The sequence below is a fragment of the Sorex araneus genome, chromosome 4, assembly GCF_027595985.1.
Source record: "Sorex araneus isolate mSorAra2 chromosome 4, mSorAra2.pri, whole genome shotgun sequence".
NCBI lineage: Eukaryota > Metazoa > Chordata > Mammalia > Eulipotyphla > Soricidae > Sorex > Sorex araneus.
In genome coordinates, this window is record NC_073305.1 from 48,334,111 (window position 1) to 48,347,892 (window position 13,782).

Sequence of the window (13,782 nt, forward strand, 5' to 3'; positions counted from 1 at the left end):
AGTGGGCCGGGGGCCACCGTTGCCATTGCCTCATCTCCTGTGTTCAGGGTGTGGGTGAGTCCGGAAGAGGAGCCAGGGTGGGGAGCCCCACAAATCCTTATCAGGTATTGTATCCAGAGTGAGCCCCACCCCGCTGATTGGCTCTGCCTCAGGGCCTCAGCACCCCCTGGGGAATCTGTCTGGGCACGGGCTGAACTCTCACCGTATGGGAGCCTCCACGTACCAGCGCCTGGCCAAGGCGGGCTGGACCCTGAGCTCAGGTGGCGACCAGACTGTTTCTGAGTGGCCGTCTCGGGTCTGCGAAGAGGCTGGGCTGGCAGAAAGGCCTCTCTTCTGGCGGCAGAAACGTGCGCGAGCAAGCGCTGGCTTATCCTGCCCTCAGTGACATTGGGGTGCTGTCAGCCTCCAGAGATGACAGCCTGGCAGGGGGAAAGGCCAGCTTCCCGAGGCTCCTCTTGCCCGCTCCTCTGGTTGGCGGATTCTAGGGGTGTCCGGGACCTGACCTGGGTTTAGCTGAGTGAAGGGAAGCATAGGAGCCATGCGAGGAAAGGGCTGTTCCCCCTTACTTGGCCTCCTCCTTCTGTCCCACCCTTGCATAGCAACTAGTCTGTTGGGTTTCAGAACAGTTTCAGGCTTGGGGGGGGGGGTGAATTCCAGTCCTCCACAGAGGCCCAGACCTGACCTAGAAGGAAGTGGGCAAGAACGGGCTGTGCATGGGAGGAGGCAGCCCGAGGCAGGGCAGGGTCCAGGCGCCAGGGCCAGCGGACTGAGCATGTGGCAGCCCTGATTCTGGAGTGGTGGGTCACGCTCTGGTGTGGGCCAGAGGAAGCCAAGACGTGGACATTCCACCCGGCAGGTCAGGGCCTTCAGCGTTTACAGGCTGAGCAGGCAGAGAGGAATACGTTAATCTTATACGGTAGGGAGGATATTGCTTAAATCAGCATTTTCCCAAAGTATGCTCTTCACGCCCTTAGCAGCGGGAGGAGCCCGTTCCTCCGGGGGCACATGGTGGGGCCGCAGACGCGGGAAGACCATGGCGCACACACAGGCAGCCGGGGCACCAGGGAGCTCACGGGGCAAGAAGCTGATTTTTCACTCATGGTCACTCCCCGGGACATCAACCTGGGAAATCCTCCCTAGTTCCCTCCTCCGAGTCCCGTTCCAAATCTACACCTGTTTGGGACATCATCGGGGGGCCCAAAGGCCGGGGGAAGCAGGAGACCGAGCGGGAAAGGCTGGGAGAGGAAGTTGACCGTGAAATCACTGAGGCAGGAAATCGTGCTGAAGCAGGGGTGAGGGGTGTGGAGGCCTGAGGGTTTTCTCTGTCCCTGGGGAGAGGGTCACACCCCACAACCCTCCCAAACAGCTCTCCTCTAGGTGTTGCTCAGAGGCTGCTTTTCAGGCAGGGGCAATCGATGGTAGCTTGGGGCTAAGCTAGAGGCGTCCAGGTTCTGCCAGACCAGGTGTCTCTCAGGGCCTGGAGACAAGGAGCTGCCACAGGCGGCCAGACCCTGATGGCTTATAAAGTCCCCCAGGCCCAGGACACAGTGCAGGCGAGTCTCCTTGGAGAAGTGGGGGAGCGGTAGCGGTCGTCCCTTCACTGAGGCACCTCTGTCTTCCTCGCGCTGCACCAGTAATGGCCATCTCCTGAGGTGGCGTGTTGTCCCCAGGAGCCAGGACCTATGGTCAGCACAACCTCTGCCGCAGGCCAGAATCTCACGGCCCCCCCACCTCTCCAGAAGCTTCGGCCCAGCACCACCCTCCCATGTCCCCGGCAAGGGCACAGGGGCCTTAATGTACGTTGGTATGTGGTATGAGATGAAAACAGGCAACAGGCCAAACTTCGCTGTTACAAATGTCAAGTGTTATTGTGAGTAAGGAGCAGGACTGCCTATGTGCCCAGCTGCCCTTTGCCAGCATTCTTTTTATTCTTTTCCTGGCTCCAGAGCCTCCTGAAGTTCTAGGAAGGTCAGGATCAAAAATCTTCAGGGCAGGATTTTCCTAATTCAATAAACCCTCTCAGCTTCACGGACAAAGGCCTCCGGCTCCTGCCTTCCCCTGATACCCATCTCCCCGCCCTCCCAGAAAGTCCCACCCTGGGTGGCCTCTCTCCCTCCAGGAATGAAGGCGGAGGCTCCTCCCTCCCAGCCCACGCAGATGGCATCAGTCAATTTAGTACAGAAACACAGGGATTCAATAGTGATATAATCATGTGCAGTAAAGAGGAACATCACCCCCTTCCTCACAGGCTGCCCGGGAGACCACGGAGCTCTGCTCACCAGTGCTCAGGGGCCGTCATGCCCATAAAAATCCAAGCAATAGGGCAAATGTGCTCCGTCTCAACACGTGAATACAGAAATAGAGCTCGCGGAGGCATTGCCCAGAGTCAACAGGGCACAGCATCACAGTGGAAGTCGTTCACCATTTTCCAAGTACGGATGCTTGCTGGAGAGGATGATCTGTTCCTGCTCCCTCCTTTCCCCAAGTAACGAGTCCCCCGCCTGGAGTCACCTTCAGCCCAGTCTAGCCTAATACCCCGCCGGGGCCCTGGTGCTTTTTTCCAGTCCTCCTGGGGGAGAGTGGGAAGCCAGTTCTGCCTTTGCTCTGTTTCTCCCTGGCATTCTTGTCTTGCCCCCTTACTCCACCCTGCAGCAGCCCCAGGCCCGGTGCTTTCCCAAGGGGTGGCACTGTCTCAATGCAGCCAAGGGGAGAAAGGTTTATCAGACGGGGGAGGCGGGGGCAAGGCAGACACAGCCTGGCTCTGAGTTCAATGGAACCGGAAGCCCTGTCTTACATTTTGTCTGTCTTTTCCCCCTCCTCTCTTCATCTTGCTTTTTTTAGGGGCTTTGTTTTTAATTTTAGGGCTACACCTGGCGGTGCCCTAGTTCTGCACTCAGGGACCATTCCTGGTGGGCCCTGGGGAACCATACGGCGTGTTGGGGATCAAACCTGGGTTGGCAAGGCAAGCACCCTACCCACTGTACTATCGATCCCACCCCTCACCTTGGTGTTTCAATGGAGGGACTCAAAAGACCTGATCCTCTAATCTCCTGTAGGTTCTCTGCATCACTCACATTCACTTACAGGATGACAACAACTTTTCATTTTCTCCTCCTCCTCCCCCTCCTCCCACTCCTCCTCTTTCTCCTCCTCCACATTCAGGCTCCCCAGCCCAAGAAATACATTACTGACAAAAATACCTCCCTACACCATGCCTGGCCACCTGAGCCTCAACCCCCAAATCAGCAGGACTGACTTTCCCCGCCCCCCTACATTTTTTCCCCTTAAAAGAAAAAAATATATTTCATAAATGAGCCAACCAGACCAACCTTATTTAAGGAAAACCGAAGATTCCAGAGTGGGAAACATCTGGCCCTGGCCTTGGCTGGCAGCGCTGGAGAAGCTTGCTCCAGGTCCCCTGGTCCATCCTTGGCCCTCCCGCATTCCACACCTCGGGCCCAGCCCCCCCGAAGCTGGCTCACACCGCCGCATTCCCACCCTCCTGGCTGTGGACACTGACTCCGCTCGGCCCAGTTCCCCTCTTCCCATGTCCAGTCAGCAGAGCGAGGGGATGGCCTTCTGGAACCCACCACGATGGGCCCATCAGTCCAGACGCGCTCACTGCGGGGAACAAGGCAGGAGGGCGGGGGAAGGGAGCGTGTGGTTCTCCCAGAAAAGCTGGCCTGGTAGTTCTGGGGTCTCGGGGCAGGGAACCAGGCTATGGGAGCCCCCTCCTCACTTTATGCAGGGGTCCCCAAGAGTTCTGAGAGCCCGCACTCTTGTGACTCTGCTGTAGGCAGCGTGGTGGCGGGCGGTATCCGGGGGGCGCCAAGATCTGTGACTGGAGGCAATGCAGGAGCTGGGGGGGTCCAGCTGGCCCATCCTCTCAGCACCTCCACTCTCCCGCCCCAGCTCAGAGAGGGGGGGGTAGTCTTGACAGGGTGCTGGCCTCAAGGCGCTCTCCTGCCTCGGGCTGCCCCACTCGCCCCAGACAGGGCCCCCAATGCCCAGGCTCGGGCCACTCAGAATGGCCATTGTTCTGCTGGCTGGGAAAGAGCCACCAGCCTCTCGGCGAGGGGCACACCCGGAAATGGATGCTGGGGGCCATGTCTGAGAACAGAAAGCAACCCCACAGGGCACCAGGGGCGGCCAGAGGGTGCTGGTCCAGTCTGGGGCTGCAGCAGAGAGGGGCAGGAGCAGGCCTTGGGCACGGTCCTCCCTCAGGCCCAGGCACACCGCCTTTCCTGCAGCAGCGCGGGGGAGCTGGGAGCAGACCCCCCACCAGGAGGTCAGATATGCGGCCATCACTGCCCTGGCTGGGAGGCTGGGAGACTCTGGGGGTGGCTGCGGGGCCGGGCGGCCCCTCCAGGCTACCTCCTCCTCCTCCTCCTATGTGGCCTCGACCTCCCGGGGTGTCCGATTGCGTTCCACCTGGGCCCGGCTCTTCACCTTCTTGCCTAGCTCCAGCCCTGCCCAGCTCTTGCCCTTGGCCTGCTTGGCCCGGCTCCGGGCGGGGCACCACACGCGCTCACAGTACTCATCCACCCGGGGCAGGTTGGCGAAGCCGATGAGCTGCAGGAAGTCTTTGTACCAAGCCTTGGGGGGCGCGGAGGCCAGGCCCGCCCGGGCTGGGGGGAACAGGCTGTGAAGCTGCTCGGCGCCGATCACCTCTAGCGCCAGGCGAGCGATGGTGCGGGAGAAGCCGTGCTCCAGCGTGGTGCAGATGTAGGTGCCCGCGTCGAGACGGCTGAGCCTGCGGAAGAGCAGCCCCTGCTCCGTGTACAGGATTCGCTCATCCGTCTTCACCTGCCAGGCACAGGGAGGGCACACACCAGCCCCTGGTCACAGCATGCTCAGTCCCGTGCCCAAATCCCCCCGCTGGGCCGGTACTGGACACTTTCCCTGGCCCCTGGACCTCCTCCAGGGCAGGGTATCCACAGCCCGGAGGGCTGGGCCCAAGCTGATTCTTTCCACCTTCCTTGCTACCCAGCACAGACTAGCCAAAGGGCCTCTGCCCAGGCTGGACTGAGCACATCCCCTAGTCGGAACTTTGGGGCACCCCTCTGGATGGCCCAGAACACGTTCCCAGACAGCAGGTTAAAAACCCAGGCCCTCTTCTCTCCTTTTTCTTGTCACACCTGGCAGTGATGCTCAGGGCTTACCCCTGCAGGGTGCTGAGGGACCAGCTGTGACCCAGGAAACCCACCCAGAATTGGCTGGTATAAGTGCCTTCACCCTGATGCTGTCATCTCAGCCCTCAAGCTTAGGTATTTCTGGGCTCCCACTCAGGGGGGCTGAGCCCCCAGCTCACAGGTGAGAATATCACTTGACAATCGTGGAGGTCTGCATTGCCCATTCCTGCAGAGCAGGGCCTACAGTGGCTGGCAGAGAATCTCCAGATCCCGCCAGGGGAGGGGAGCGGGGGCTGCTCATTCTGGCTTGGTCGACAACCAGTGTGGGCTGGAACCCGGGCATCTGTGTGCCAGGCAGAGTGTGTATGTTGGCAGGGTTAGTGCTGTGAAACTCCTTGCTTGCCTCACCCCGGGGCCCCTGGGGAGGCTTCCTAGTGCCCAGCCTAACAGCTGGCCCAAGGCTGGCCTCCCCCAAGTTCCCAGGCTGGAAGGAGAGCAATGCCCCTCCCCTGCCTCAAGACGGTTCCTCACCCTACTCCGCCCACGCTCATCCCAGGCCCAGACTGAAGGCATCTCGCCTTGACAGACCTTTCCGGATGGGGGAGGACGGGCCTGTGCAGACAGCTGGACTATGAACAGGAAGTGTGAGGTTGGGCTCTGTGTGTGTGTGTGTGTGTGTGTGTGTGTGTGTGTGTGTGTGTGTGTGTAGAGGGACAAGGACCAGGGACCGGACCTGGAGCAGAGGAGGAAGAAGAAACCCTGGCAAACGCCTCCTTCAATGATGAGCCACAGGGGCTGAAGAGATAGACTGTCGGGGGGGGGGGTGCATTTGCTGTGCACATGGCTGACTCCGGTTCGATCACCAGCTCCTATATGGTCCCCCAATTATCTCTAGAAGTAATTACTAAGTACAGAGCCAGGAGTAACTCCTGAGCATTGCACGGTATGGCCCCAAAACAAAACAAAAAATATGAGCCACAGCGGCCGGAGTAAAATACAGCAGGCAGGGTGCTTGCTTGCAAGCAGCTGATACCTTGGTTCAATCCCTGGTACCCTACCTGGTCCCCTGAGCCCTGCCCAGAGTGATCCCTGAGTGCAGGGCCAGGAGAAAGCCCGGAGCACCACCAAATGTGGCCCCCAAATAAATGAGCCCCAGCTCCCTGCTCACCTACAGTGAGGCCTCTCCCCTGGCCCCCTCAAAGCCGAGCTGTGCCTGGGCCATGTGTCTGGGCAGTCCCTGACGCTGAGGATGGGCCCCCCAGGGCCTCACACTTTCCTTGTGTTGATCTCTCAGAGCCCCGGCAAGGGTTAGGCCTCTGGGTGCAGGACATGGGAGGCTGGAGCCAGTTGCTCACCTGGTCAGGTCCATCGGCCCCGGGCCTCTGCAAGAACCAGCGCACAGCAGCCTGGGGAGACTTGGGCAGACACTGCAGGAAGGTGCTGTTGTGCTCCGTGCCGTAGACCTTGCTGGTCTCCACGCCGAGTCCTGCAGCTTCCTCTGGAGGAGGCAGAGAAGGGCTCAGCTCAGGAACCTGGGACCGCACAGCCCCGAGGGCCCCGCCAGTGTGACAGGGACCTGAACATCCCTCAGCCCCCTTCGAGTCACCCCGTCCAAAGACTCTGCACAGGAGGGAAACTGAGGACTGTAACCACAGAAACACTTCTCAGGGCTGTGAGCAGGGGCCCACGCACACCGCCACTCACCTCCCTGGCTCTGGCCCGTGCACTGCATGGCAGGGTTGCCATGCCGGATGTCCTGCCGGCGGAAGCGGCGCTTGCTGGTGCCCGGACGGTAGCGGGTGCAGGTGGTGCCGTCCCAGGCACAGTACGGGTCCCGGGCCAGGCAGCACTCAGCACAGGCGCTGCCGTAAGTCTCACAGTGGTGCAGCTGCAGCCGGGCAACGCCCAGCTTTGAGCCCACATACAGCATTTGCTGGGGATGGGACACAGCAGCCTGGCGTGAGCTTCCCCGGAGCCAGCCAGGCCCTCAGCCCTAGGAGGGTTCCTGAGGCCCTGCATTTGTCGGTGGCCTTTGAGAACCCCTCGGAGGCACCCCCAGAAACGGAACATGCACCCCCACCCCACCCCACCCAGATTCTCCGATTTAAGCTATTCTGGAACAAAAGCGGGGGTTTGCCCAAAAAGATGCAAAATCTGGGGAGGCGGCATCTGCCACTGGAAAGCTTATGCACCAGGCCTCTAAAATGTGATTTTCTGTCTGATTTGAAGTCAGAATTTTTATTTACTTATTTTTTTCTTTTTGGCTTTGAGGCCACACCCGGAAATGCTCTGGGGTTACTCCTGGCTCTACACTCAGGAATTGCCCCTGGCAGTGCTTGGAGGGACCAGATGGGATGTGGGGGATTCCAGTCAGCCCAGTGTAAGGCAAGGGCCCTACTCACTGTCCTATCACTCTAGCCCCTCCTGGCATGTGCTTGCCTCCCGAGAAGACCTGGCCTTTGAGGCCCCACTGCTCTGATCACTGGGCACCTCCTGCCCATTGGTCTAACCCGGAGGATGGTGTTGGGGAGGGGGTTCAGCTGGACCCCCAGTTTTCCAGCAGACAAGATGGGGGCTGGACAGGATGGTGCGGGGGGCAGGTACTGTTCTTACCCTTTTCACGGAGATCTCCATCTCAGTGATGGGGGTTGGCACCTGGGGGGGAACAGGGCTTCGGTGAGGGGATGCTGGGGCGAGACTCCCCGGCCTGGCCTGTCTGCAGGCGGGAACCACCTTCCTCCAGCCTGGGTAGTGCACTCCCTGGCAGCGAAGCCCCGGTGGCCTTCCCAGACATGGGCCACTGGAAAGGATCCCACGCCCTGGCGAGCCTCCAAGTAGCAGGCTTGGCGCAGTGCAGGGAGCTCAGCGTCCTTCCCACAGCCCAGCTCCCCTGCAAGGAGGCAGCTGTCCCAGATCCCCCCACAGCAGAGCACAGCGGCACCCCACACACAGACCCACCCCCCGCCACCTGCCTGGCTCTGCAGAGGCCAGAGGACCTGCTGGGGATGAGATCTCAGCACCCACATACAGACACACACACACACACACCCCCCACACGCGCACACACACACAAGCACAGTGCACAGACATGTGTACTACATACACACATGCACGCACACACATATGTGCACACACACCCACACGTATACACACATGCGCGCACACGTGCATACACATACACACACACCCCATATGTACACACAGCCCCACACATACATATACACAAACACAACCACACACCCATATGCACCACATACACAACACACATGCACACCCCCACCCCCACTCACACATGCATGTGTATTCACATGCATATACACATGCATACACACAGCAACGTGGGTCCAATAGGCCTCATGCAAAAAATGCCTACATTGGCCGGCCCCCTCTGGGGCCCCCAACCTCACACACACACGCGCACACACCCACACATACACGCAGCATCTCCAGGTTCCCGTCACTCAGAAGCAGGGGCCTCTGCAGTTCCCCCTCCAGCCACCCCCTTATTGACCTTCGCTGGTTTCAAGGTGGGAAACACAGGCCCACCTTCCCTTCGCAGCTAGCCCCAGGGTCCGAGGGCACCCCTCCTTTCAGACACCCCCCTCACCTTGAACACCTGCAGCTCCTCCAGAACCACCTCCTCAGGCTCCACTGTGGCCCCTGCCTGGAGCGCCAGGACCTTGAGCACCGAGCCTGAGTCTGCGCGGGAGACGGGGTCAGTGGAGGGGAGTGGCCTGGGACCAAGCCTGCCCAGCCTGCCGGGGGAGGGGGGCAACCCACCGGTTCCCAGGAAGATGACATCATAGGTGCCGTCCTCCGCCTCCACGCGGTCCACCACGATCTGGCGCAGCTGCTGGCTGAGGTGGGTCTTGACGAGGATGGGGCGGCTGCCGCGAGGCCGCACGGGCCGGAACATGAGCGGGTGGGCGCGGGCGAACTGCAGCACCTCGTCGGGGTAGTCCTTGGTGCTGCCGAAGGGCCGCCCAGGCTGTGCCGTCATTTTGCTGGGGCACTGTGGGCAGCGAGGGCGGTGGCTCAGCAGCCAGGGACTTCCTGGTGCTCTCTCTCATCTCCACACCCCTCCCCCTGGGCACAAGCCCCTCAGAGGGACCCCTAAAGGTGGCCCACCCAGCCGCCCCGCACAGCCTCCGGACCCGTGGGCGGACCCTGCAGCAGTAGCCCCTCAGCCTCAGCCCTGGCCCTGCTCTGGCTCTGGGGGACACTCACCATCCCTGGGCGTGGGAAGGGCACCTTGCCCCCATAGGGCCCCCACTGGTGCTGGGGACCGTCTTGGTGGGCAAAGGGTCCCTTGAAGACTTCCCAGATGTCCTCCATGCGGTACACACAGACAGCAAAGCCCTGGAACACAGCGCTGTAGGTGGACAGAGACGTCACGCCTGGCAGACTGTGGCCCAAGGGGGCAGGGGGCAGCCTGGCCCATGGCCAGGACACAGGGGGATGGTGCCAGAATTCGGCAGAACTCAAAATACAGGGACATGGACGCCCAGGCCAGAGAGAGAGAGAGAGAGAGAGAGAGAGAGAGAGAGAGAGACACCATTGGACCTGGAGGCTGGCGGCAGGGACTGACCCCTGGGAGGGGAGGCGGAGGCCCACCTGACTGTGCGAAAAAGCCCGTAGACCTCGAGGCTCCTCCCTGCCCTGGGCCACAGCAGGAACACATCCTCTGGGAGAGAAGACAGCAGCAGTGCCCCTGGCGGGCTCCGGCCCTGAGGCTGCCCACCCGCCCGGCCCGGCCCGGCCTGCCCTTACCCAGCTGGTCAAAGTGGGCCTCTCCGCCACCGGGGCCGGGCACCGAGCACAGCAGCCGGGCCTTGAGGAAGGTGCTCCACTTGTTCACCAGCACGCGCTGGCCACCCGCGTCGTTCTGCAGGGCCGGGACAGCCAGCTTGAGGCCCTGCCTCTGGGCCTCTGCTCATTCCCCTTGGGGAACAGCATGGACTCCCGCTTGGCACCCTGGCCTCAGCTTCCCCAGTGATCTGTTTTCTGTTTGTTGTTTCTTTTGTTTGTTTGGGGGCCACACCCAGCCCTGCTCAGCGCTTACTCCTGTCTGCACTCAGGGATCACTCCTCCTGGAGGTGCTCAGGGGGCCATCTGGGGTGGTGCCAGGGCCCAAGCCTGGGTCGGCTGCATGCAAGGCAAAGGCCTTCCATGATGTCCTGTCGCTCCAGTCCCTCCCTAGGGGTCTGGGTGGGGACGGGTCCTGGAACCTCACTGCTCCCTGCCCTCGGCTCTCACCACGCAGACCCGGCCCACACGGCTGACAGTGACACGGCCGGGGCCACCATCTGGCGCAGGGACCGTCTCCGAGAAGAAGAAGTACACCTTGTCGTCGTCCTGGTCGGAGTTCTCAGGGATCCGGGTGGCCATCACAAACCGGGGGTCTGCCAGGGGACAGTTGGGGCTGGCCAGGAAGGACCTCAGAGGGGCCCGGGGGCTGGCACCCAAGGGCTGGAGTGGGGTAGGCATACCTGAGGCAGGAGTCCTGGGGTGTAGGGCAGGCACGACCACCCTGGGGGCCCACCCAACCTCCCTGCCAGCCTCGCACTCAGCAGCCCCCGGGCTCACCATGAAGGAGGTTCTGGTCCGAGTCGGAACGCAAGGCGGGCCGGGGACCCCCACTCCGGAAGATCATGGCCTCACGCCCCAGGAAGTCGGCAGTGAGACCCGTGTACAGCTCCCCACCTAGTCAGAGTCAGTCAGGGGGGAGCCAGGCCCCCATCACACCACCCCCCCCACGGGCCCCGAGCTAGTCAATCACCTACGAAGGTGCTGGCAAAGGGTCTGCTGGGCTCGTGCGGGCACCGGCCCCGCCCACTCTCCAGGCTGCCAGGCTCCAGCTGGAGCACGTGCTACGGGAGAAGAAGCACAAAGAGGTCACTGGTGGTCATCGCGTGCGGCCAGAGAGGGGGAGGGGGCAGCGGCCTCCAGGCTTCACCCCCGCGCCAGCTCCCCGGACAAAGGCTCCTTTCAGGCCCCCCTGACCCCTCTACCCCTGCCCACCCCTTGGGAGGAGGGTCACTGCCCCCAGCCCCATGGCGCCGGCCTGGCCTCACCTCCCCGCGGTGCCCCACAGCGATGAGCACACAGCTGGGCCGGAAGGCGCCAGTGCCACATGCCAGCAGGTGGGTCCTGTTGTGGGGCTGCAGCACCCGCACGAAGTTGGCGCATTCGGTCTAGGAGGGAAGGCGTGAGGGGTGAGGGGACACCCCGGTCTCCAGGCCCAGGTTCAACCTACCTTACTGGTCAGCTGTAGGGAGGAATGTGGGATGGCAAGGGGGGTATTCACAGAGGTTCTCTGAATCTGCTCCAAATGTTCCCCCTGCCCCCCTGGGGGCACAGGCCGGGCGTGGGGGCGGCCAGTCCCCACAGCACTCACCGAAGCATCCCTGCCCTTCCGCACACACTCTTCCCTCTGTCCTGGCTGTGGTGGCCACACGACCTGAAACACAATCCGGTCTCCCAGCCTCAGTTTCCCCATCCAGCCAGTTCTCAGACGTACCCTCGCCCCCATCAATTCAGCTCACCTCCCGGGGATCCGGCCAGGCCTGGTCCAGCCGCAGAGAGTAGAGGGTGTCTCGGCCCCCCAGGAAGAGGCGGTCCCGGTACTCATCCAGGTACATGACCTGGAGGTCCAGGGAGCCCCGGGGACCCAGAAAGATGGAAGAACGGTTGGCAGCCAGGAGGTCTGGGAGGAAAGGGGCAGGGGTCAGGCTGGTGGCAGGAGGTGTCTAATTCCGAGTTCACACGCCCACACACTCACATCTGGAAGACGTTCCCGTCCCCAGGGCTGCCCGAGGACTTCATGGCCAGGGCTCCTGAGTGAGTGTTGGGCTCGGGGCTCGGGGCCTGCCAGTCTCTCCCTGCCAGAGCATTAGCATCTCCTCCATGGCACATGTGTCCCCAGGGAAAATGGTGCCACTGCACGAGACCCTGACGTCCAGCTGGGAGGGGGGGTGCTCAGAGGACCTGTGTGTGTTGGGGTGGGGGGGACAGTCATATCTGGGCTGAGTGGGCACACTCAGCAGGACAGGTGCCGGGCTGGCTCCCTCGGTGCCATCCACTGTGCAGAGACTCCTGATAGAGACCCCGGGGGCCTGGCCAGGGAGGAGGTGACAGGAGGGGACACAGCAGGCTATGGTGGGCAGGGGCAAGACCTCCCTTGGAAAAACTCAGTGTCCTCTGCCCACCCACTGACTCTCCGACTCATCCACAGCCCCTTCCAGGCAGCCCTCCAGGGGCACGAATACTTTGCCCTATTTCTTTTCCCTTATAGCCTGACTTTCCACCCCCCAGCCACACCCCCGAGCCACAGCTCCTAGAGCAGGACCGTGTTCCCCCACTTTCGGGCGCACCCCAGACTCCCCGAGATCCATCTCTCCTCTCCTGCCTCCCAGAACTGGCAGGTCTCCTGGGGTCGCGCCCCTGGTTGCCCCAGGAGGGCAGCGCCTTGCCAGGGAGCCGGGACTCAGCAGGGCAAGTGGGCACGAGGGCAAGGTGGCTCAGGGTTAGAGTGGGGAGTCCCCTGCTGCCTGCCCAGCCACACTTCCTGCACACACAGCCTCACCTGCACCGGGCAGGCCCCCATCCATTCCTGCTGTCCCTTTTACTCAGGGGTCCCGGGATCTGCCTTTCCCATCTCCACCCAGGACTGGACGCTCCCTCCCGCGTCCGACCCCCAGGGGCAGCAGGCAGAGGCCACCCCAGGAGAGACTCCCCGCGGGGGAGGCTGCATCTCTCTGGCTGGGGCCATCTGGGGGCTACCCATGGCCCATACCTCGGTAGGAGAGCCGCAGGCGGGGCACGCTGGGACCCGGGCTGGCGCTGCTGCCGCGGAACAGAAGACCCCCCAGGAGGCAGCAGACGGCCCAGGCGGAGGGGGCCATGCCGGGAAGCGGGCGCACCGCACTGCCAGCTGAGCCGCCTGGCTCCCAGCTCCCGCTCGCTGCAGTTGGCGCCGCCGGCTCTGCTGCCCCGAGCTTATAAGGCGGCTCCGCCCTCTCCCCGCGGGACGCGGCGGGGAGGAGCCCCGGGCGCGCAACCCACCTGCAGCCCGCCCCCGCCCAGCACCCAGCACCTGGGCACTGGGACGCACTGCCAGAGGGCTGCCCACTGATTGGAGTCCCCAGGCTCCCACACTCCCGCAAAGTGTGTGTGTGTGGGGTGTGTATGTGTGTGTGTGTGGGGGGGGGGTGGGGTGTCGTATGTTAGAAGACAGCAGGAGGGGGCAGCAGAGATGTGCAGCAGAGATGCTATAGCAGGTAGGGCACTTGCCTCAGGCCCCTGCCGCCCCAATCCCATTCCCCACACCACATGTGGTTCCCTAGGCACTGTCAGGAGTGATCCCTAAGCCCGGAAGCGGGAGTAAACCCTGAGCACAGCCGGGCGTGACCTAAAAACAAAACAAAAACGGACTGGCTGGGGGGTCGGCTGGGCTCACTTCACTATCTGCCCTTCCAGTGCCCATGACAAAGACCCCACAAACTGGCTGGGCTCGGCTCTCTTCTACCAAGAGGGTTCAGTCCCCAGCGCCTGGACCTGGCCCCCAGCTCCCCCGGCTGGGTTCAGCTGGGGAGGATGGAAGGAATCATTCCGGACGAGTGGGTCCCTGTGTGGGGCAGCGTGAGGGGGC

The 13,782-nt window shown here is 62.3% G+C and overlaps 1 protein-coding gene across 1 annotated transcript; it reads right to left on the reverse strand.

The window, feature by feature from the left end:
• Positions 1–2,143: 2,143 nt before the first annotated feature.
• Positions 2,144–13,116, reverse strand: SEMA3G (semaphorin 3G). Its single transcript, XM_004615185.2, has 16 exons — positions 12,928–13,116; positions 11,678–11,838; positions 11,530–11,592; positions 11,207–11,326; positions 10,912–11,002; positions 10,719–10,835; positions 10,389–10,534; positions 9,903–10,017; positions 9,747–9,816; positions 9,360–9,504; positions 8,913–9,144; positions 8,740–8,831; positions 7,746–7,787; positions 6,837–7,065; positions 6,488–6,630; positions 2,144–4,806 (listed from the first exon to the last, which is right to left on the reverse strand). Exons 1-16 carry the CDS (start codon positions 13,034–13,036, stop codon positions 4,390–4,392), a joined length of 2,292 nt encoding a protein of 763 aa, XP_004615242.2. The 5' UTR covers positions 13,037–13,116; the 3' UTR covers positions 2,144–4,389.
• Positions 13,117–13,782: the final 666 nt, after the last annotated feature.